The 23,612-nt window shown below is 57.8% G+C and overlaps 2 protein-coding genes across 7 annotated transcripts in view; one reads left to right on the top strand and one right to left on the bottom strand.

Annotated features, from left to right (window-relative positions):
• Positions 1-4,526: 4,526 nt before the first annotated feature.
• RAB35 (RAB35, member RAS oncogene family) lies at positions 4,527-20,673 on the top strand. 2 transcript variants are annotated; one of them, XM_028528633.2, is made up of 6 exons: positions 4,527-4,792; positions 10,031-10,081; positions 12,881-13,004; positions 16,856-16,980; positions 17,070-17,194; positions 18,384-20,673. In XM_028528633.2, the coding sequence occupies exons 1-6, from the start codon at positions 4,741-4,743 to the stop codon at positions 18,510-18,512; spliced, it is 606 nt and encodes a 201-aa protein (XP_028384434.1). In that variant the 5' UTR covers positions 4,527-4,740; the 3' UTR covers positions 18,513-20,673. The 2 variants fall into 2 exon arrangements, with proteins under 2 accessions (XP_028384434.1, XP_028384435.1); XM_028528634.2 differs by lacking the exon at positions 17,070-17,194 and having other exon boundaries at positions 4,548-4,792; positions 18,384-18,487.
• A 602-nt stretch (positions 20,674-21,275) lies between these two features.
• BICDL1 (BICD family like cargo adaptor 1) overlaps positions 21,276-23,612 on the bottom strand; it is a 78,948-nt gene continuing 76,611 nt past the window's right edge. For all 5 annotated transcript variants that reach the window (XM_036014151.1, XM_036014154.1, XM_036014153.1 and 2 more), the window contains one exon: positions 21,276-22,619. In XM_036014151.1, the coding sequence (XP_035870044.1) occupies positions 22,458-22,619 (162 nt within the window). In that variant the 3' untranslated portion in view covers positions 21,276-22,457. The remainder of the gene's footprint in view (positions 22,620-23,612) is intronic.

Raw genomic sequence — 23,612 nt, 5'->3', positions numbered from 1 at the left:
AAGTCCCTGCCATTCACTTCACTTGCCCTCTCTAAATTCCCATTTATGTGCCCCTCTGCCTTCTTCTAGGATTGCAACATGTGCTTCCTTTCTTGCTACTTATTCTCAGGGACTTCAGAATCCACTGCTGACCCATCTGAAACCTGGGTTTCGCAGGTCCCTCCAGGCCCCGGCCGTGCTGCCCCTTACCCCCACTGCTACCCTCCAGGGACTGCTGGCCTTGGCCCCACGGCCTCAGCTGGAGGCTCCCTTCTCCTCCGCCTCTTAGCCGCCCCACTGGCGACACTGCGCTCCCAGATGCTCCTCTTCACCAGCTAAGCCCTTCCAGGTGCCCTCAACCCGTCTCCAGCCCTTGCTGCTCAGTCTTGACCGTTTGCTGGCTGCTAACCCTCTGCCTCTGCTATCCTGAGAAATTCTTCACTCAACACCACTGTTCTTTTGCTCTTTTCATTCACTGCCAAACTTCATGGATGAACAGTATATACCCACCACCTCCACAGTGTCACTGTCCCTATAAACCTCTGCAAACTCCTGTCCCCCTTACTTTCCTTTTAAAATTCAGGCACACGTTTATTTGCATTCTCTACCAGAACGTAAGCTCCGTGCAATTAGAGATTTCAGTTCTATTTACTGCTAAACCCCCAGCCCAGTGTCTGGCACACAGGAAGCCCCCGGATATTTGTTGAAGGAACCACAAGCTTCATGAGGACGGGGCTTTGTTTTGCTCATCTGACACCCTGAGTGTCTAGCACAGCGCCTGGCACCACGTAAGCACACGGTATTCACTGAATTAGCGAGTGAGTTGCCAGGCATGTGATTTTTTTTAAGTACTGCTTTGCTTGATACTGTTTGCATATTGCCTCTGCATCTGCCCCTTCCTGCTGTTACCTCACACCTGCTTCAGCAATAACCTTAAAAGTTCTGCAGCTGAAATCCATCCTGCGTGCTTTCACCAGATTACTTTCCTAAAATAACATTTTTATGGTGCTTCTCTGCTCAAAAACTTTCCGTGCCTCCCCAGTGTGGTTTCTAATGTATCGACAGGTGGGGTTGCAAAAGCTCATTTGTAAGTTAGCTGTTCAGAACAGTGGAACAAAGTTTCTCATCAGCAGTACATACTGGGCCTTACCTCGGGTCATGAAGTTTTTATATATATATATATCTCCTATTTATTTATGTATGTACCAAAACATTGCTCCATTCATTAAACTGTAGGATTTTATTTATTTTTTTAGAGAGGGGAAGAGAAGGGGTAAGAGAGGGAGAGAAACATCAGTGTGTGGTTGCCTCTCACTCACCCTGTACTGGGGACCCAGCCTGCAACCCAGGCACGTGCCCCGACCAGGAATCAAACCAGCGAACCTTTGGTTCATAGGCCAGCACTCAATCTACCGAGCCACACCAGCCAGGCCTAAACTGTAGTTTAAATGAATGTAAAATAGTGTTTCTACAGGAAATGTAATCAGAGCTTCATTTTGGGGATGCCAAGCACATATCCTGGCCTATAGGGAATTCCCCCTCAAAGCTAAAATTGATGATTTGCACAGGCTGTGACAGTGGCTGTTTAATACACCTGTCATTCAGAGCTCTCTAAATTCCATCAGGAACCCTCTTCCCCATCAATCTCGCTCAAAGTGATAGCGCTCCTCCTCTGAAGTCTAGACTGCTTATTCGACAGCTATTTTATCTATTGCATTGCCTTGTATTTTTCATTCCTCATGAGTATCTTATTCTGATGAGATGGTAAGCTCCTGGAGGGAAAAGGCTCTCTTCTACCATCTGTGGCATGTCATGAACAAAGAGCACTCATTAAATTAGTTTCTGAGTAACTGAAGGAATTACTCTTGTTGCTGTCCAGAATACGCATGCAGGCAAGTCAGGAATCTGGCGGTCTTCAGGATGGCCAGGCCTGCCCTACTTCTCAAAGGCGTCCTGCAGCCCTGATGTCAGGAGGCTGCCTTGGCAATGTGCACTCGTCTCCAATCAGAAACAGCTGGAAGTATGCATGAGTCACGAGTGTGCGGTGACCTTAGTTAACAGCACTAGTTACAAGGGAAGCACATGCCTAAACAGGCTTCCCTTGGAGATCCTGTGGGTTCAGCCCACACCACCGCAATATAAAGCGAGTATCACAATAAAGGCAGTCGCATGAATTTTGTGGTTTACCAGTGTCACGTAAAAGTTATGTTTGCATTACACTGTAGTCTATTAAAGAGTGCAACAGCATTATGTCTCAAAAATACGTCATTACTAAAAAATATTATCATCTGAGCTTTCAGTAAATCATAATCCTTTTGCTGGTGGACGGTCTTGCCGTCAATTTGTAAAAAACACACTTTCTGCGAAGGGCAGTTAAACGAAATACTATGCCCATAGGTGCCAGGTGACTTACAAATATAGCTCTAATCCTCACAAGTATCCCATGTGGAACTTGGGGTTCTGAGACGTTGTGATGTGACCTCTCCAAAAGCTCAGAGCTTTTAAGGGGTGGAGCCAGGATTTCAAAGTCAGCGTACAAACCAAAGTCTCTCTGACTCCACAGCAGGTGAAGAAGATGGTTGGAAGGGGTCTCCTGCCTCACTGGCTGGTCAGGGTTGGGTGTGCTTGCCCGGCGGCTACACGGAGGCTTCCTGCTTCCCTTCCACTTCCTAAATAAAATGGCTGGATCCAACGGGATCCCACGAACCTTTCCCAGACTAACAAGGACCATTTCTCAGTGGTCATGTGAGCAGCTCTTCTCCCAGCTAGCACCTTCAGATTCCATGTTCTTTTGACATCACCGTACAGATGCTCAGCTCCTGAAAAAAACAACTGAAAGCCTGACTCAGACACTCCGTGTGCTGGCTGGGTAGCTCAGTTGGTTAGAGCGCCAACCCTATAAGCCAAGTTTTCAAGTTCAGTCTCTGGTCAGAGCACATACAGTAAGCAACCAATGAATGCATAAATAACTGGAGTAACAAACTGATAATGATTCTCTCTTCCCCCAAATCAATAAACAAACAAAAGGATCTTCCCTGCAACATTGTTGCACTAAAAAAATTATAAACACTAATGCCTATCAACAGCAGAGTGGTAAAATTATAGTACCACCATAAGGAGTACTATAAGGCATTAATAATAAAATGTCTAAGTTCAATAATAAAAGTCTAAGTATATTGTTAAAGAGAAAAGGTGGCCCTGGTTGGGTAGCTCAAGATGGTTGGAGTATCAGCCTAATATGCCAAGGTTGCAGGCTGGATCCCTGGTCAGGGCACACACAAGAAACAACCAATGGATGCATAAATGACTGGAACAACAAATTGGTTTCTGTCTCCCTAAAATTAAAAAAAAAGGCAACCAAACATGCACATGTACGTATTTGCATAGGAATAGAAAACTCTTTGAAGGACACATATTTGTTCAACATTTATTTAAGCATTTTAAGGTATCCAAGAAACATCAAGAGATTACCTGTGACAACTGGGTCTGAAGAAAAAATAGTAACTTGTATTTTCTGGTAAACTTCTGTACATTTTTTTTTAAAACCACGAGCACTACTTTTTGTAGTCAAAACTTAAAAATAAGTATGATAAAGTAGGAATATCTAACAGGTTCTTGACTGGAAAGGGACAGGTTACTTACAAATTTCTGCATTTAGATAATGAGGATGACAGTAGGAACATCCTATTTTTAGGACAGGTGGGAACTTACTCTAAAACTGTCAAAAAAGGGGCTGATGATAAAGCGAATACGTCCTAACTTCTGACGGCCCAGATCTTCCTAACCCTACAACTCTAAGCGGTGTATCTACCTGGAGGTGGTGTGGAACGCAAGGCCAGGGAGCTGCTGCTTTCGGTCTCGGGCTGCATCTTACACACCGGGTCATTAATCTCCCAGACACAGCGTCAAGGTGGACGGGATTCTGAATCGAACTATTCTCCCCATTATTACCAAAAAGGCAACCCAGGTTCCAGACGTCACAGGGCGAGGATCTGATTTCCACGCAGAGCTAACCTCAAAGGCCACACTCCTAACCCGCTAAGCTCCGACAGGCGATTCCTGTCCTGTAAAATTGAGCAGCCACCAACCGTTTGGGGCGTCCAGTCCACAGGCTCAGGACAAGGTGGGGGCTGGCGCCAGCACCCGGGGGCGGTGTCGATGCAGAAAAGAGGCGGAGAATCCGAGACTTGGTTCTCGTGGAACCGAAAGCTCTGCGTATGCCCCGCCCCCACGGTCACTGCGCGCCCGTCTTTTCTTCTCCGCAGCACTTGCGGGGCTTGAAGGTGAAGGAGCGAGTCCGTCCCGGACCACTGCCGGCTTCACCGGCACTCTTGGCTTTTTTCAGTTAGAGTTCGAGAGCAACTCAGCTGTCCGAGGTCCCAGGGCCGCGGGCAGCGGCTGCAATGACCACCGAGAAGGCAGTGGGCAAACTGGCCCGCGCCCGCACAACTGCCAGAGCGCACGCGCGGTGCGCCGGCGCGGAGAGGGCGCGGCTGACTCGGGCTGCGGCTGCGCAGAGGCGGTGCCAGACGCTGCGCCTGCGCAGTGGTGGGGCGGGGCGGAAAGGAGAGAGGCGGCGGCAGTGGCGGTGGCTGCTGAAGAGGAGGAGGAGAAGGAGGGGGAGCTGAGGGAGGTGTTTCTGTCAGTTCCGGCTGTTTGTTCGGGAAGTGGATCCGCCGCTGCCGGAGCAGCCCAGAGGGAGCTGCGGATCGCGAGGCCAGCACCGACCCCGTCCGCCTGCCCGCACCTCCCCTGCCCGCCATGGCCCGGGACTACGACCACCTCTTCAAGCTGCTCATCATCGGCGACAGCGGTGAGGGCCGAGGCGGCCGGAGGCGGCGTGGGCCCTGCCGGGCGCGGCCCGCGGGGGCCTGGGGCGGGCAGACGCGCGGGGAGGTGCCGGCCTGCGCGGGGCGGGCGGGGCTGCCCGGCGCCGCCTGTCCCAGGGGCGCGCCGAGGGGCACCGGGCCGCGCCAAGGAGAGGTTGGGGCGTGGGACTGCGAGGCGGAGGAGCCTGGCGAGCAGGGATTGGGGCTGGGGCGTCCGGTCCACACACTGCGCCCGTCGCTGCCTCACGTGTGACCTTGGTCAAGTCGCGCGATCTCAAGTTGGACAGACCTGGGTTCGAGTCCTCGGTTCGAGTTTTGGGGCTACCAGCTTCCTCACTCTGTGACCTTGGGCAAGTTGTTTCGCCTTTCTGAGCCTCAGTTTCTTTATCTGAGAAGTGGGGACGTGCCTCGCCGGGTGGTGTGAGTATTTGATGAGATAAAGCTGGAAGAGTGCTTGGCACTGACCTGGCGTAGATGTTTTCTATTGACGTGGTTAGTAGTATTCTGGCAAGCCTCAGTTTCTTCCTCTGAAAAGTGGGGATGTTCCCAGAACCTTCCTCGTGGGATCACTGTGAGGTTTAAATAAGGTAGGGCAGGTAACATACTTCGCACAGGGCCTGACACATTTGTTGCCTAATTACCAGGGCTCGATCTCTGTGGTTCTGTTTCCTCATCTGTAGAATGGAATAATGGGATCTGCTTCACTGTGCTGATTGAGTGTTTAGTGAGATACCCCACACACGCACACGTAGTGGCTGGAACAGGGCCTGGCTTGTGGTGTGTATTCACGTTTGATTGCTCCTACGTGCTGCCCGTATGCGAGACAGGTATTGGAGGTGGTCAGCCACGATTGCCGAGGTGCGGACCATATCCACACTCCTGGGGAGCTCCTAGCTCAGGGCACTGCAGCCTCTCCAGTGCCCAGGGCAGGGCCTGGAACTCGGTGGGTGCCTAACACATACTTGTAGAAGGAACGAATATTAAGCGTTCTTAGAAGTGATAGGCTGGTTTCTGGGAAGGGGTGGAGGGTTTTAGAGGTTTGGAGTGGGGTAGGTATGCGGGTTTATGGAGTGACCAAGAGTTCAGGGAGGCAGGCCTCAGGAGGTTTGTGGGAGTGTAACTGAGGCGCCGGGATTAAATGATGGGGAAGGAGGCTGGGGCATGCAGAATTTATAGACCGGACCAGACCAGACCTGACCTGAGCCGAATGTGGGCAAGGGGGTCATGTGACGGGAGGCAGACACCAGGGTGGTGGTGGGGCCCATGGGCTGCTAAGCAAAGAGGGGACCGAATCGGAGGGGTTTAAGACCCTGACGTTGGAGACTTGGGTGACGATGTCATGGCTGGGTCGGGGAAGTAGGTGGGTTTTGGTCTCACTGTGGAGCTGGATTGGGATGTGGTTGGTGGTTTGGATCAGGTGAAGGATGGCTGAGGTTTCCGTGGTTACTGGTGGAAGGGAGAGGTAAGAGGAAAAATTAGGGGCTAACTACGGAGATGAAGAGTAGCTGTGGTTGGGGAAGGAGTTAGAAAGGAGGGGGTTGTGGTTTGAATGAAAGAAAACCAGACCGGCCATGTAGACTTGCTCTTGGGGATGGCCTCTGGCACTCCTCTGGGCCCCTAGGCTTATGTCTTTGGTTTACCGGATTTAATTTCAGCCTTGGCCTTGGTTATGAGGGGCTGGCCCCAGGGTGATTTCTTTCCTTTAGGAGTTAAAGTTAGCCCGCTATGGTCAGGGGCCCTTATCCTTTCGCAAGACGTCTAGGACCTGTGTTGATACCCCAAAACAAAAAGCATAAACTCAGCAAGAAGATGCGGCTCGTTGGTTTTTGTGCTCTGTAGAACCCAGGGGATGATTTTGGCCCCCTTTCTCGCAGTACATTTTGCACGGGGTATTGATTTTTCATTCAGAAGTCAGGTGCGGGGGAAGACTCACTGGGTCAAGACTGATGTTCTCTGGCTCCCAGTTCAGTCTGATCATGGAGGACTGCGTTGTGAAGAGGACACAGATGCTTTGCCATGTAGTTTCTCCTGACAGTGAGCTGGTGTTCCAAGCTGAATGCTTAGGGGCGTGCAAAGTAAGCTCTGGCGTTGGGCAAGGAGAGGAACATCGTGCTCTCCCCTGACCGGGGCTGCTTGAGTGGGTGCTCCCTTAAGGTTTATCAAATGATTTCACAGGCAGCCTCTCATCTGGTTCTCGCTCTTTGCCTGTGTGGTTTGTCAGACAAGCAAATTAAGGCTCCAAGGAGCTCACCGACTTGCCCAAAGCTCATCAGAGGCAGAGCTAGGAGTTAACTAACACATATAGATTCATGTATGAGCAGCTGGTGTCAGGCCTAGCAAGTAGTAGGCCCTCGTGAATGTTAGGTTCTTTCTTTATAAATCTAGAGTTCTTCTTCCCACTCTGCCACATTGTATACGCTTCTAGAATACATTCCCTCAGCTCTGTAGCTCTGCTTTATGCCTGAGGTCCCACACTTTTCTCTTGTGTGCTGCATTGGCTGATTTGTAACAGCGTTTCACCTGCTCCACCAGGCCAGCCATCCTCGTTCTTAGAACCAGGAGACTGGAGTGGCCCCTAGAGGTCTAGTGAAAGCCTTTCATGTTGCAGATGAGTGAACCGAGGCTCAGAGAGGGGAAGTGACTTATCTGAAGTTCTACAGTACATTAGCTACTGAGCCGGGTTTAAAACTGAGAGCACTCTACTTGAAGGTCTAAAGGTCTTCAACAGTCTAGAGGTGAAGCGAAGCGGAGCGAGGGAACTGTAGCCCAAGGGAGGAGCGGGGCTGAGGGTGGGGACTCCCGTGGAGGCTCTTTGAGGGCTGGAGCATCTGTGTAACCCAAGAGGCAGAACTCGGGGAGAGAGTGTGGTGGCCACCGAGAGGCACAGAGGGCCAGCCCCTGCCCCTTGCAGGGTGAAGATGACGGGGTGGACTGGTTTGGTTTCACACTAGTGATGGCGCTTGGGAGACCGCTGGCTTCAGCTGCAGCGAAGGTAGACGGGGACTTGTCACTGCCTCCCTTAGGCCAGTGCTGCGGGATGAATGGCAGCAGTGTGTGTTCCAAAGAGGCCGCTCCCAGGGATATTTTGGAGATGACATTTCTCGGGGTGGGTGTCTACTCCTTAAAGGGAAGAGCCTCGCTGGAGGTTGGTGTCAGGCTCGGAGGAGCTGTCGAGGTGTTGGCTGTAGTGGTCTGCCTGCAGCCTTGTGGTTTTCAGAGGCTGCTCAGAGGAGCCAGGGGGTGAGTGCAGGGGACCCGGAGGGGCCGTGCCGGAGGGGCCGCTGCCGCTTCGTTGCTTCGTGCAGAGAGAGCACCGTCCTCTGGTCTCTTTCAGCTCATCTGGGGTCCGATAGCATTTAATTTTAAGAAAGTGTTCTGCTGCCTCCAGAAGTTTGAAAACCACTACTTTGGCTCCTGTTACTGCTTCAGTCTTTGCGTTAGATAGCATAGCCGTCAGCGTGATTGGCGGCCGTTTGGTCATAAATCCATTTCACAGTGTTTTTTTGGCACCTACTAAGTGCTGGGCCTGGCTTCCAGCGCATTGAATGTCCAGGGTGTGTGAGGCGAGATCTCCTTTCTAGAGGAACTCAGGCCCAGTCGCCCAGACACAGCTTTCAGCTGAGTAAGCAGGCCCAGGAGTCTCCAGGCTCCAGGAGGAAGCAGAGGAGCCGGCAGGGCCTGTGGGGTGTTGGCGCTGGGCAGAGCGCTGTGAGGGACCCAGCCCAGGACTCGGGCTCTCCTTGGGCTCGGCAGGAAGCCTCGCAGAGGCGGCGATGAGGAAGTGGTTCTGAGTAAGAGTGCGGCGGGCGCCGGCTGAGCAGCAGGTGCTGTGGGTGCAGCACCCCCAGCCTGCCTTTGGGAAGGTCAGGCCCCGGTGTACCCCATGAAACCAGTTCTCCTGGGCTCCCCTGGTCAGTGTACTGGAGACTTCTCCAGGGGAGATCATCAGAGAGGACGTCTGGATTGGTTAGGGTGAGGGAAGCACAGCTGGGGAGGGGGCCCAGGTAGTGCCCTCTCTGAGGAGCTGGCGAATGCTCTGGGCTCCTCCCCACAAATATGCACATGCACTCGAAATATGCACTGGGTTTGGGGGTTTCTCAGACTCTAGGCTAAGGTCTCTTAGAATCTAGCTTCTAGGCAGGCTGCTAAAAGTCGTCCACCAGGAGTGAGATGCGGGAGCCCCTTCGGGGTCTTTGTATTCCGCTTCCTGGAACAGAAGCAAGAAGACTCCGCAAGCCTCATGTATTGGAAGGAGCTTCAGCGCTCCGAGTCGGGGTCAGGTCTCCGCTCACACTTCTCGCCGAGGCCCCTAGGCCAGCTGCTCACCTCCGCGGAGCCTCAGTTGCCTCATCTTAAGAGACGCAGTTGGAATCATAGGTGCATCAGAACGCCCACCGCACACAGCTCTCTGTATATGCTAATTCTTTCCTACTGTGGTCATTTGACCCAGTTGGCCTTAAGGGTGGCGGGGTAGGGAGTGGGACAGAAGGACACAGGACAGTTGCATCTGGCAGGCCGAGGCTGCTGTGTGCTGGAGTAAAGGGAAGCTGAGCTTAGCGTTCTGCCTGTGCTGGGAACGAGTGTGCCAGCCGGCGCCGTGGCGAGTGAAGTGCTCTGAGCACACGGGGGCTGTCGGGCTGACAGGCGTGTGGCAGACGGCTGCTCCTCACTGACCCAGCTGGCGGTGACATCAGCTGGGATAAGGTGGCTGGCAGTTGCTTTGAGTCGTCTGGGCCTCGGTTTCCTCACCTGCAAAATAGCTCCGATGATCTCAAGGGCTCTTTCCAGCCCTGCAGGTCCTTGCCCCACACTGCGCGTGAACCGGAGCTCCGCACGATGCGAGGTTGTCTAGGGACCGCGTTTCAGATGCGCCCTGGGGCCAGTGTCATTTGGTCGACCGTCCCCTGCATTATTTCTGTCACCTGGTCCCTTCCTCTGGGTTGCTGGGGCTAGCCCCGGGCACAGGACCTGGGCAGGAGTCCCTTTTCATGTCCCCCCTCCCCCAGGCACTTGGAGACAGCTTGTCTTACATGAGGACGGAGGAGAAGGTCAGGGATCGGGTGGGGGGATGCTCTGGGTGTGTGGCTGCTTGAGATCCAAAGCAGCGCTGAGGAGGGCGCTGAGCCTGAGGTAGGGCCTGGCTGCCTTCTCCCCGAGGAAGGAGGGCTGGGGCGGAGGGAGGGCGCCACGCCTCCTCTCATCTCCTGCTTTCTCTGCTGCAGGTGTGGGCAAGAGCAGTTTGCTGCTACGTTTTGCAGACAACACTTTCTCAGGTGAGTGTGCCCTTGGGGTGCTGCTGGGGTGTTTGGGTTTTGAAATCCCTCTGCCTGGCGCCGGAGCACACCCGCCTGTGCCTCACATCGGAAACCTGGCCGATCCTACTGGGGCCGCGGGAAGGAGGAGCGGGAGGCCCGGGTTAGAAGCCTCTGTGGTCCGTCCTAATCTGTCTGGTTCAGAAAAGCCCTTTGCAGGCCTGCGCTTTGGCCGCCCAGGGTCTTTCTGCGGCCCAACATTTAAAAAAGAAAAAACGAGTCAAAAAAATACTGCAAGTTAGTACATGACCGTGTAAAATTTCAACCAGGAAGACTCCACAAAGGGAACAGTGAAGGCTGTCCCTTCACCCGTGCTCCCTGGTGCCCTGCGGGGTGCTGGTCGGCACGGCGTCTGTCTTTCTGACTTGGCTTCCCCACGCCGCACGCGGGGCACCGGCCGCCGGCCTTCCCCTCCGCGTAGCAGGCGTCACCCTTCCGCAGCCGCCGGCAGACCCCTGGTGCTTTGCACGGCTCTGAAGTTTCCCAGGCTGCGCGTGGGTGCACTTGGTGTGTGCGTGCTTCCCGGCAGCCTCCGGTGGCAGCGGTGCCGCATTTCTCGGGGTACACTGCACGTTCATGCTTGCATAGCAGAGGGGTCGCTAGGTCGGGTGTGCCCACCAGTGCTGGGTCCCGGTAGTCTTCATCTTCGCTCAGCCAGTCAGCAGAAAGCGCTGTCTCATGTAAGTCTGTGTTTCCCCGGTCACTGGTGAGGTGGATGTGTTTTGTTTGCCGACGGCGCTGGGTTCATTGCTGAGGCTTCGGGCCGGCTCGGCCTCCCTGGTCGGGGATGCGGTGTGGCTGGCCTGTCGGGAATTCCCTGTGATGTGGCTGCGGGGAGCTGAAACTAGGAAGTGAGCCCAGGGCTGACGCCCGTCTGGGCAGGGAAGCGGGCTTCTCCCAGGTCGTCCTGCCGCAGCACTGGTGGCGTGAAGTGGAGAGAGTTGTCCGTGTGACTGCGAGCCTGACTAAGCCTCGGCTCGTCTGTGACGGAGGGCCGATCGTGGCCCTTTCCGGAAAGGGTTGCTGCGAGGGTCGTCTGTGACGTGGCAGGCGTGGTGCCCGGGGCTCAGCAGCCTTTCAGCACACGCCCGCGGGCTGTCGTTGCCAGGGCCTCCTGTTCGGAGCGGTCACCGAAGGACCAGCTTCTCATGCTGAGTAACCTTCCTCTTCCTCCTCATGCCCTCTGACCCCCAGCCCCTTCGCTTCCACTCCTGGAGGGCTCTCCTTTGCAGTCTCACTGATTCTAGCCTGAAGCAGTACCGCAGCCCCTGCCCCGACCCCACAGACTGCTGAGTTCTCCTTGCTAGCTCGCGGCTCTGCCAGGGGCTCGCCTGCGCCAGCGCCTCAGCGTCCCTCTCCGCGGTGAGCGGAGCCTGTGTAGCCAGGTCCCCCCTCGGCACCGCTGCCACTCTGGGCCCTGTGACCCTGTGTCCTGGGGGTCTTTCTATAGAGGAAGTGGAGCGAAATCCGGGGGCTCCACCCACCAGATGTCAGTAACATCGCTCCCCCCTCAGTTGTGACGACTGAGAATGTCTCAGGACACTGCCCAGTTGAGAACCTGGCCTCCATCGTCTGTTTTCAGCTCACCTTCCCGGCTTCCGTGTTCCTACTGTTTGTTCATTCCTCCGCTGCTTCACGAGCCCGCTTGCTCACCCATTCATTCTGCCGCCAGCCGCTTGCCGAGCGCCTGCCGCAGGAGGTGCTGGGCCGCTCTCCCCGGCGGCACCGGCGCTCGCACGGTGCCGGGGCTGGCTCCTTTCCGAGCGTTTTCTTTCTGTGTTTTGCCTCGGCTTTTTCCCTCTGGGTGGGATGTCTCCCCGCACCTAATCTCAGCCTTTGACATTTTGCCTGTCCTTTCAAGCTAGGCCCCGATACAACTTCCTCCCCAAAGCCTTCCTCGATCTCCACCCACCTTGAACTTTGACCTTTTCTTTAGTTTTGAGAGTTTGGACACGTTGTAGATTCGGTTGTGTGTGTGTCCCGTCTGCTCTGCAGCGCTGTGACACTGTAAGCTCCCACGGGAGCGACACGGTGCCGTCTGAGCACCTGGGCCTTGGTGAGCCTGGACAGGGCTGGTACGTTGGCCGGAAACTCTCTTGCTCCCCGCCTTCCACATGGACGCCCCGGGAGAGCTGCTTAGGATGCGGCTCACACTCTGCTGAAGCCTCCAGTGCCTTCCCGGCGCACACAAAAGAAAGTCCAAGCTCTCCCGATGGCACAAGTGCCCGAGACCGGCCTCGCACCCCCACCTGCCTCTGCCTCTGCCTCTGCGCTTGACCTCACGCGACCCCCTGCCCTCCCTGCTATTTTTGCTACTGTCTCCTCTGCCTGGAGCATTGCTCTCCAAAGTGCAGGTCATGACTTGTGTGTTAGGTCGTTAATTTTGTGGGTCATCTAAAACGTTGGGAATGGAATAGAAAAGAAAAACACAGAGTGCATGGTAAGTCTCCTGCAGTTCTCGGACCGCAGCTAACGAACAGCCCGGCCACCCTAATTAAAAGAGCCTGTCCCTACCCCCAGTCACGTCTCCGGCTTTATTTCTTTTGTGGCACTCATCCCTCTTGAAATTGTCGTCTTTGTCAGTGTTTCCCTGTGTCTTGTCTGTGCCCTCACCTTGTCCGTGTGGCTCCATCACAGCAGGGACTGTCTTTGTCCTTCATCGTAACCTCCCCGGGACCTTGACCGTGCTGGGCCCAGCGCAAGGGCAGTTCAGTCTGACCGGGGCTGCCGTGGGCCTTGCTAACGTGAGTGTCTGTGCAGGCAGCTACATCACCACGATCGGCGTGGATTTCAAGATCCGGACCGTGGAGATCAATGGGGAGAAAGTGAAGCTGCAGATCTGGGACACAGCTGGGCAGGAGCGGTTCCGCACCATCACCTCCACGTGAGTCGGGCTGGGCCCCCCTCGCCACTGACATGGGGACACAGCTGAGTGACTAGTCTGGGTCGTGGTAGAAATGTTACTGGGGTGGGCCCTTGAGGCTGTCGGGAGGCAAGCTCCTTGCTGGCGAGCCCCCCTCTTCCTGAAGATGTGAGAGGAAGAGGGGTGAGGTGTGGCTGCTGCCTGTGGGTGGGCGGCGGGCAGTGGGCGGTGGCTGAGCACCCTGCCCCTGGGGTGGGCAGGACAGTGCGGAGCAGTCAGCCTGCCGTCTGGCCTCTGGCTCTCCTGTGTGTACAGTGGGATAGTGGTGACACCGGCCTCCCCTGGTGTTCACTTAGTCAGTGCCAGTTACCTTGTTGGGGCGTCAGTAGTGACAGCTGGGGTCAGCCGTGCAGCCTCCGGGTGCCCACCCCAACTTCTCGGAGCTGGCTGCTCTCCACGGGGACGCCCGGACGGGGAGCTGTTGCACTGGAGGCTGTCGAGAGGCCGCCGCTCGGTGTCCCCAGAGCTGGCCGCTGGGAGCCGCTCCCCCAGCGGCTGCCCTCCCGTGCCGCCGCAGCACCCGGGCGACTCTGAGCTGCAGACAGCTGAGTCCTGTGGACAGGCTTGTGGTTCTCGGGCTGTTGATGGGACAGGTTCCAGGGAAGAGCAGGACTTTGAAGGCAAATGGTTCAGAATTTACATTTCTGTGCCACTGTGTGACCTTGGGCAGGTTGCCCAATGACCTGTGCCTCGTCTTTAGGGTTCGCTTGAACTCGGAGCCCTGTGCGCCGGGGACTCTGTGCTGGGGCTTCGGGAGGGTCGGTCTCCTGGCGCCCTCTGCGGGCGCACCGTGACTGCCCTCATCCTGCAGATGAGGGGACTGCCGGGGGGCCCTGCTCCCGGGGGGCGGCAGAGCCTGAGCTGCGCACGGTGGTGTGCGCACCGGCGTAGGAGCCGTGCAGTCGCTGCCTCTGCGATAGGCCTGTCCTCTGGCTGTGCCCCGTGGTCCCTGTGTGAGTGGGGCTCTCTGGAAGGTGGGTGAGGAAGTTCTCTGGCCAGAGATCCCTTTCCTCCCTTCAGCATGGAAATGGGTTGGACCCCAGGCTGGCTTCAGGGTCTCCTGTGGGTGGGCAGTGTGAGGGGCGAAGAGCCCCCACAGTGGTGGCTGGGAGCATGGGGGACTCTAGGAGGTGCTGGCTACGTGGCTCTGGTCAGGGGGCGGGCCCTGAGTGGTTTCTGGGGGTGTCCGTCCCTGGGCTAGCTCTGCAGTGGGACTCGTGCCCTGTGGGCTGAGGCTCCCGGAGCCCCCGGAGTCCCAGCCTGGCGGCTGTGCAGCACAGCCTTCTACGACCACTTGCTGGTGAGCTGCCTGGGTCCCCTTGTGTCTGTGACTGCTAGCGGGGCTCTGAGGAGGGCAGCTGGGGTCCGAGGCTCCTTGGGGTGGGACAGACGTCTTTGGGCGGCCCATGTGTCCAGGTCCGAACACGACCAAGACCTCTTGGTCAGACCAAAGCACTGGCCTCGGATGTCCTTGCTCTGGGCTGGAACTGTCACTAAGGACGTTACCTACTTCATTTCATTTCACCTGATAAAAAAGTCCTGTGGTTATTTCCGTGTTATAAACAAGAGTGAGGCCCAGAGAGGGTGAAGTGACTTAGGTTGGTTGGTTAATCAGGAGCTGAACTGAGGTCTGATGTCAAAGCTCTTGCCTTTAACCGACCCACGGCCCTGCTCTCTGCTGACCCTGCACCCCCAGGGGACTGGGCTGGGGCAGATGGCAGATGCTCCAGTCGGGGGGTTCAGGGCAGCAGAGATCACAGGGCCTGTGGCCAAGAGAAATGCTTGAGCCAGGGCCCCTCCCTGGCTGCCGTGAGCTCAGCTCCTTTCAGGGCGGGGGAGGGGTCAATGGCCACCTTCAGTTGTTGGGGAGACGGAGCCACTCAGCTGCCTGAGGGCAATATGTGTGTTCCAGGCTGCTTGAGCAGGGGGCAGCGCTGTGCCCTGGCGCTGTGGGCACCAGGCCAGCCCCTGCTGGCCGTCCTGTGTGTCTGGGGAGGCTGAGGGTAGCTCCATGTTGGGGCCCCCGACTCTGCCCCCCATGAGGCAGAAGGCTCTGCCGTCTGTGCCGAGGGGCCACGGAAAGACCTGACGCCCTGGGATGGCAGCTGGCGGAGAAAGGAGGAGACTGGGAAGAGGCCCGGAGCGTGTTTTCCAGGGGCCAGGGTGGTCGTGGCCCGGCAGTGCGGCTGTGTGGCTTTTCCTGACTCGGGGCACTGCCAGGGAAGCTGAAGTTGCGTCCTGCTGGCCTGCCCGGGACGGGCCCCGCTGTCTCTCAGCTTTCAGTCTCTGGGCCGCTGGGTGTTGCCTGCCAAGCGGACGGCTTGGGGTGTGGGCTTGGGAGGGGTGAGGAGTGGGCAGTGAGATGAGAGGCCGGGGCCATGAGGAAGGGAAGCCCCTTCGACGCCTGGCCCTGGGGTTCCGCCCAGGCTCCCTGACGTCGGTGGTGCGACTTCAGGCAGGTCACTCAGCCTCACGTCCTCACTGGTGAAATGGCAGCTGTGCTGTTTGTCATAGCAGGCTGTTGCACACGTCAGTTGGGCAGTGGATGGAAAGCGCTGGGTGCTGTGCCGGCACAGAATGGAGTTGTGGGGAGCGGGAGTGATTACTGGTGGCGGTGTAACAGGGGCCCGAGGCACTGGCACCCTCCTCGCCTCTCTCTGGTCTCGCTGCCTCTGATAAAGGCCTTGCCTGGGCCCCAGAGGAGGCGCAGTTTCCCGGGGGGCAGGGGCCTCTGTGCTGGGGCCAGAGCCGTCGGTATCGTGCGGCATCTCCCAGTAGTCTTTAGAAAGGAGAGTTTGGAAACACACTGCACCGCGCACACTTTGCTGGCAGGGGACAGTCGTCTCTTCCCCTGGTTCTTGGCTCGCACTTAGACCTGCTCGGGTGGGTGTCCACCAAGCTGAGCTACTGTTAGTAACCGGGCGCGAGGTCTCGGCAGCGGCTGCCAGAGGGCGGGGGCGGGGCTGGTTCTGAGGGCCCAGTGCCTGGGCGGCTCCAGTGCTGGGAGTCGGCTAGGCCGTGGGCAGCGGCTCTTGCTCTGCAGAGTGGGCGTCTGCAGGTCACACAGTGTCGGGCGGGGCGCCGCCTGGCTGTGGGGTCTGGGAGGGCTCTCCAGGGAAACGCGAGGCCCTGTCCTCCTCTTCCTCCCCGGGTTGATGTCCTCCGCCTGTCCTGCTGAACCGTGGGAATGAACTGGGGACGTAGTTTCTGAGGGGGACGTTTACGTCCTGCGGCCTTCTGGACCTTCGGGCTGACCGCGGGCCGAGGGGTCTGCACCTGGGATGGCGGCGTGTGCGGGACACCTGCGGCCACGCTGGCTCCGTGCCCTTCCTGCCAGCAGCAGGGGTGAGCGGCAGGATGGGAGGTGCCCGTCTGTCCCCAGGGGAGGGTGTGCAGGCCTAGGCGGGGTCGCACAAATGGTACGCTGTCTTGGAGTGGCATTTTACTAAGATATGAGGAGAGAGCATTTTTGACTGTTAAAACAAGGATAGTGATAGTATGACGTCATATGCAGAACTTGCTGAGTTTTAAAAATAAAACAAGAACTTCAAAGAAGTTTCAAGCGAGTGGCAGACTTGGAACAACCTGGTTGCCCACCTTGGGGCCGAGCACTCCCTGCTCACCGGTGCCCCCACTGGCTGAGCACCCCTCCTGCCGGCTGAGGCACAGGTCAAAGTCCAGGCGAGGTCAGGCAGACCGGAGACTCTGGGAGTTTTGCTGGGAAGCGTTAGTCCCCTCCCGGCTCCTGGCCTCTCTCTGGACAAGGGCCGGCAGGTCCTGTGTAGGCTCTGACGCAGACCCCGGCCCTACAGGTATTATCGGGGAACCCACGGGGTCATCGTGGTTTATGACGTCACCAGTGCCGAGTCCTTTGTCAATGTCAAACGGTGGCTTCACGAAATTAACCAGAACTGTGACGACGTATGCCGAATACTAGGTGAGACTGGGCTGTCGGGGGTGGGGGCAGTGGGGTGGAGGGTGCCGGGGTGCCCCTGCAGGGCCAGCTGACTTTGCTTTGCCTCCAAGTGGGGAACAAGAACGACGACCCTGAGCGGAAGGTGGTGGAGACGGAAGACGCCTACAAGTTCGCCGGGCAGATGGGCATCCAGCTGTTTGAGACCAGCGCCAAGGAGAATGTCAACGTGGAGGAGGTGAGGCCTGGGCAGAGCAGGGGTGGGGGCGGGGCGGGCTGGGCCCTCCTCTCCCCACTGCCAGCCTGCCTGGGGCACCCGGCGGCCGGCAGAAGATGCTGCAGTAGCTGCCGGGCCCTTTGAAGGTGTTAGCTCCCACCTCAGCAGTCCTCGGCGGTCCGCTCTTCCCATGTTTCACGTGGGGAGCTAGGTTCCAACTCAAGGACTGTCACCCAGACGGTCAGAGGCTGAGGTGGGTGAGGACCTCGCCCACCCACAGCGGTGCACTTTCCCCCCAGCCCTCCGGCCTTCCCTGGGGCCCTGGCCTCCAGGACTCCGGTGGCGCCCGCTGCGGAGGCGCATCCCCCGCAGACCAGCCGAGCCTGTGCCCCTGGGGCAGCCCCTGACCCCTTCTGCAGGGCCGCAGGATGGTAGCGGGAGTCTGTGGGGGAGAAGCCTGCCCTTCTGCCACACACCCCGGCTGGCTGCACGTGCGGCCTTGGGCGGGTCCTGCCCATGCTGTGCGGGGTCCAGAGGCCCAGAAAGGCGGGATCCCCACTGTATCCCGGACACTGGGCGCCTCAGTCGGGCTCGGGCTGCAGTGTGGGCCTTTCTGCGTGGGGGCCTGCGGGGGTGCCCCGTACCACCCTGGGCAGTGGCCTCCCGTCCCTGGACTCTGTGTGTGTCTTCTCTAGATTTGGGTGGGGAGAGAGGCCCTGCTCCTTGGGTGCTGAGGACAAAAAGTGAAGCGGGCTTTGCCAAGTGCTCGATGGTACCTTCCCCAGTGGAGTCGAGGACAGCAGTGTGGGTTGGGAGGTGGATTCTGGGAGGGCAAGCATGTCTCGGGGTCCGGGGCAGGCTCCAGGCAGAATGTGCAGTGAGGTGCGTGGAGTGGACAGGCTCTGGGGCCCTCTAGCCCGTTGCCAGAGCAGGAGCACCTTTATCTGTCTTGTCCGAAGATTCCAGCAGGAGGAAAGGGGCGGGACATACATAAAGGGCAGACTGGAAAATCCTGAGGGATTGACCTTTATGCTTCACCACCTCCTTCTGGAAAGGATGTGAGGACGTATGTACTAGAAAATTCACGAGGAGACCTGGAAAGCTGGGCCCCGGGAGGCGGGGGTGGCCGTGCTGGCTGGCACAGGCAGCACGCCGAGACGGGGCCTCCCCATGAAGCCTGAGGCCCGCCCTGCTCCCTTCGTCCTCACAGATGTTCAACTGCATCACAGAGCTGGTCCTCCGAGCGAAGAAAGACAACTTAGCGAAACAGCAGCAGCAGCAACAGAACGACGTGGTGAAGCTCACGAGGAATAGTAAACGGAAGAAACGCTGCTGCTAATGCCTCGCCCAGCCCCCTGCAGAGACTGCACTGCGGCCACTCCCTGGCCCGAGGCCCGCGGGGCCCCTCGGGGGACAGTCTCAGTTTCGTGCCGTTATTTAAAGAATTCTCTCCACGTTTTTGTATCTGGAGGCGCCACGTGCACTTCCTCCCCTTCCCCGCGAGCACCGAGAAGGGCTTGGACCGCCTGCCCTTCCCTTCTGGTGCCCCTGCCCCTGGCCGAGGCGCCTGGGCCCAGCGAGGACGCTGCCAGCGAGCGGACTGATTAACCGTTTTGTACATAGTGTATATTGCTTTAACCAGCCGTTCCACCCTCGTCCTGTTCTGGCTTTGCCTCCCTAGCGCCAGCCTGCTGCCGCGCACCCTCTGTCCCCATCCCATCTTGCTGCCACCAGCAGCTTCCGGAGGAGACAGGACCGCGTTCTACCCACATCTGTTGCCAACCTGGGCTGGTGGAGTGGGCTCCACGTTACTGTTCTCTCCTGCAGGCCGTCGGTGACTTCTGTCCCTGGCCCGGAGGGTCTCGCCCGTCTCCAGGGCCTCTGCTGTCTGTGCTCCCAGCCCAGCTCCCTGCCCTGCCCTTTCTCTCTTCTGCCAGCTGGGGAGGCCTCACCTTGAGGTAGGCTTGGGGTTCCTGTAGAGGTCCTGCCCTCAGCTGGTCCAGCCCTTGGGTTCCACAGGAGTCACTCCTGCCCTTTGGCCAACAGATATCTTGTCCTGTCTTCTAGATGCCTCTGAGCAACAAACCCAGGGGAGCTGGGGCTTCTATTTATACCATCCTGTGTCAGTCCAGCAGAAAGATGGTGTGTTCGTGCAGGGATGGGGCTCAGGAGCATTATTTTAACAGCTAGAGAGAGCGACGCCAAATCAAATGAATTAAGTTCCTCACATTTCTCTTCCTGGGGTTTGATTGGCACAGCAGCCATTAAGTGGTGGCCTCCCCTCTGAGCCCAGTGTTTTTAGAAAAAGTGAATGGCTTCCTGGCATTGCGGGGCTGGGCTCCTGGCAGCGCAGCTCTGCCTTCCGGGACGTTTCTTGGTGGGAAAGGAGGGGCCTCTCACCCTTGTCTGTGTTGGCCCAGGGCCTCCCACTTAGTTCCTGAGTCTTCAGTGTGGGGTGTGGGTGCCGCCGGAGTGTGGGGAGGGTGCCTCTGGAGGGTGGCAGCCGCCTGTCGTCACTCACTGACAACAGTTTCAGTGTCAAGGCGGTGGCGTGAGGGTTCCCCAGCAGGTGGGCAGGAACAGCACCTGGGGCTGGGAGCCAGCCGCTTACCTTACCCTGGTCCCTTGGAGGAAAAACCAGGGTTCCATGCACATGATTACTGTTTCCTTCCCTCCTCCTTGGGACACTTCATTCACCCTTCCCCTAAAAGGATCATGTAACCTGGGAATAATTTATTTCAACACCATGATGTGTTTTACCAGATTTCCTTTCCTAGGCAGTCTCCAGGCGAAGCCCTGACTGGACAATCACATCACAGACCACACTGCAGATTCGCCTCGAGAACACTGTTGAGGGGCTTTTAATCAAAATGGGGGTTTTCCTTTGACCTGTTTCCCTGCTTCCCCAAACTGCCAAACACTGGGGTTCCATGTGACGGGCCTTCCCTCTGGAGCTGCAGGATGGGGGGTGGGGGGGCTCTGTGGGTCCGGGAAGGTGGTGCTGTGGAGCGGGCGGAGGGCTGTGGCCAACTGACAGGCGGTCTCGTCTGGGTGGGGGGCCAGGAGCCGAAGCGTGGTCTGCGTCCTCAGCCTGTCCTGGCTGATGATGGGTCCCGCGGTGGGCAGCACGTGCCACTCGGAGCAGTAAGGTTACGCCAGCGAGGCAGTGCTTGCACATTCGAGCAGCACGAGGAGGGGGCCCTGGGAGTGTCCGGCCCGGGCCAGAAACCCTCAAGGCTCCTGGCGGCGGGACGCCCAGATCCAGGTGGTGGGGCGATTTTGGTGACGACAGTGTCTGTCCCGCTGAGTGTTAGTACGCATGAATAGGGGGTGGGGGTGGGGGTCTCACAGGGCTGGACCGACGTCTTGGTGAACCTGATGCGAAATCCTGTTGAAAAACAAAACTTTTAATGGTTTGCTAGGATTATTTCTGTATTGAAAGTTTCTAATTATGCTTTTTAAAAAAAGTACTAAAAATAAAGGTTCAAGCTGCCAAATTTTCTTCGGGGGTCCGTTTCCTCCAGCTGTGCTCTGGGTGGGCTTGGCTTCTTCCACCCATTGTATCCAGCTCGTTTGTTCTGGTTTAGGTACAGGGACAGTCTGAGAAGCCAAGTTCATTTCTCCACGATAGGCTGGTCCAGGTTGAGCTGCTCTGGTTTGCTGTGCTGGCTGAGGGCACGTGTGGTGAGATGCCAGGGGAAGCGCCCTGTTTATTCCCTGCACGCCCGGAAGGATGCAGTGGAAGCTTTGCCTGCAGCGATTTGACTTGAAGTTTCTGCCAAGCTGGAGGGCCGGCCTGTGGCCGGGCGACTGCAGCCCTCGCTGGCAGGGAGCCCAGGCCAGGGTGGGCGTGGAGGCAGTGCCTTCGGCCACAGCTCCCAAAACAGCTGTCACAGGATGCCTCCACCCTGCAGGGGAGGTGCCCCTTCCTGGCCCTTCCTGGCCGAGTCCACTGGTTGGGTCCCCGTGTATGAGGTGACTTCCCAGGTGTGTGGGGGACTCACCGTTTCTGCATCTTCGTGCCAGCCAGCGGCGGTTCTGAAAGGTAAGCTGCGTTCCCACCAAACAGCCCCTCCAGGCACCCAATGACTAAGGCAGGAAGCTCTGTAGAAATTCAATTTATTCTTATACTATTTTCAAAAGAAGCAGTGGTGCGCTGTTTTTCTAAAAATATGCCTTTATAGATTTTTATATATAATATGTATATTATAAAATCCATACATGTATTTACATGATTGCTACATACAAAAGTACAGCACTGTGGTATGTACATATCTATAGGTACATTCTTTCCGCTCATCCCTGCTGTGCTTTTCCCAGGTGAGGGAGGGAGACGATCCTGGGGAAGCAGCCTGCGGGCTGCTCAGCCTGGGCGCCTCGGAGTGAGGCCTCAGCAGAGGAGGAGCAGTGGCTGCCGGAGGAGCCGGAGCAGCAGGTTGCAGGACTCGTCCTTCTGCAGGCCTAGTGGGCAGTATCCAGAGGCGTCCACCCTGTGGTGACAGCGCTGCCCTTGAGGTGGAGGTGGCTGACCACAGACCCCTCTGGGGCCGTTCTGTGGCCTGGACGTGCTCGGCTGAACCAAGAACGTGTGTGAGTGGAGCAGGGCGCTGTAGTTGGAGGAGAACCCCTCCCAGCCCTGGCCCCGAGAAGGGGAAAGGACTGGGTGGCTAAAGCCTGCCCAGGGCCCATCGGAAGCCTGGCTGGCTCGGCCCTGTGGAGGGAATGCCTGCACTGGTGGAGGCCAGGGACGGAGAGCAGTGATGCCAGGGGGCAGGCCCGTCTTCCTTCTGGGCTCAGGATGGCCTCAGCCAAGCCGTGGCAGAGTGCAAGAGAACGGCCCCAGCCATCAGGCCCCACAGGCTGGGTCTCCTGCCCACAGTGCTCCCGGCAGAGGTGCATGCACACGGGTGAGGGGCCACCTCCCCCTACACCCCGGGCCAGGGTCCGGGGGAGGGATGGAGGCTCAGGCCAGCGGGGGCAGCAGGAGCCTCCTGAGGCATGCAGAGAGGGCCTGTTTCTCCTGTTCCCCGTGTTCCCAACAGGAGGGCAGCAGTGCCTGGGGTTGGGCCAGGGAGCCACTGAGGGGTGGGCGGGGCTGGCCACTCCGGAGGCGGCCTGAGCCCTGCTCAAGGACGGCGGATCCTCGGGAAGCCCGGGCTGGGCCTGGCTGGGCAGTGGGCACAGGGCTCCTGCCCGGCCCGGGGGAGGCCCTTGCATGCAAACACCCGCACCCCTTTCAGTTGCCTCCAGTCCGCCCATCCTCGCTGGCCCGATTCCTCCCAACTCAAATTTTCCTGAAGAATGAGAAGAGCCGTTTGCCTTCGGTGGTGCTGGGCTCGTCCCCGTGGCCCGCGCCATGGGCCCTGGAGAGGGCAGCAGCAGGCCGGCTCCGTTCCTTCAGGTGCGTGTCCATCAGCTGCCGGTCAATGACCCTGTGCATGTCATCCTACAGAGAGCACAACGGAGGGGGCTGAGCAGAGCAGTGTCCTGACCCTGGTCAGGGAGGTGACAAAAAGACCTGAAGGACTGAAGGACGGAAGATGAGGGGGGATGAGGATGAGGGATGAGATGATGGGTGGCTGCAGCCGGGGCTGCCCCAACCAAGGAAGCAGCGAGTGCAGACGCCGGGACGCACGGGAGCCTCATGACACCTCATGTCAAGGCTGGGGCTGGCCTCTCCCCAACAGCATTGCCCCCCCACTGACCGACCCCACAGAGGGTTAGTCCCTATGGGCGCAGAAAGGCTGCAGCTGGTCCTTCCTGTCTGTCTCTCCACTCTGCCCGCCAGCTCCATACCAGTGCTCCGCCTCGATAATTATTATTACCAGCCTGAGCTGCTGACACCGAAGCACCACCAGCAGCTACATGTGACAAGGGACAACCCCACGCACCAGCCCCCTACTTGCGGCGAGGCTCCCATCTGCAGCAGAGACCTGGGCATCACCACTTCAGGGCCTGTCTTGCTTTAACTCGGGCCTGTTTCCTTAGCCTCCTCACTGGGGCAGCTCCTTTCCCTTCCAGTCTGTTCAAGCGGCCCAGAAGAAGCCCCCTCACCGACTCCCCCGTACAGGGCAGCAGCTCTGACTCCGCAGAGGAGCTTCCACACAGAGCAGCTGCACTCTGGTTGCTGGATTTTGATTCTGTGTAAGACTCCATTTGACAAAGACATTCTGCCACTAACACTGTGAAGACTATCGGTTAAGCCTGTCTAGTTCACATCAGCAGGGAACAGGACACGCCGCTGCCTGATTCCTTCACCCTTGGACCCTGCGGGCTCTGGAATGTCCTGGTGAACAGACAGCAAGCCACAGGCTAAACCCTGGAGTGAGTCAGCTGCTCCTGAGGGCAGGAAGTGGGGCTGGCCGCCCCCCTCCCCGAACAGCTTGCCCAGCACCTCCTGCCCCCACACCACTGGGTGTCAAGTGAGTGTCCGCAGGTT

This window comes from Phyllostomus discolor, chromosome 13 (assembly GCF_004126475.2).
Source record: "Phyllostomus discolor isolate MPI-MPIP mPhyDis1 chromosome 13, mPhyDis1.pri.v3, whole genome shotgun sequence".
Taxonomy (NCBI): Eukaryota; Metazoa; Chordata; class Mammalia; order Chiroptera; family Phyllostomidae; genus Phyllostomus; species Phyllostomus discolor.
The sequence above is the reverse complement of the archived record's forward strand: the minus strand, read 5'-3'. Positions and strand labels throughout refer to the sequence as shown.

What these genes read in the sequence shown, in the direction of transcription:
- RAB35 (XM_028528633.2), top strand. Translation starts at nt 4,741, where the DNA reads ATGGCCCGGGACTACGACCACCTCTTCAAGCTGCTCATCATCGGCGAC. An exon ending in TGCAGACAACACTTTCTCAG is followed by an intron (nt 10,082 to 12,880) that starts GTGAGTGTGCCC and finishes GTGTCTGTGCAG; the next exon opens with GCAGCTACATCACCACGATC. An exon ending in AGAATGTCAACGTGGAGGAG is followed by an intron (nt 17,195 to 18,383) that starts GTGAGGCCTGGG and finishes TCGTCCTCACAG; the next exon opens with ATGTTCAACTGCATCACAGA.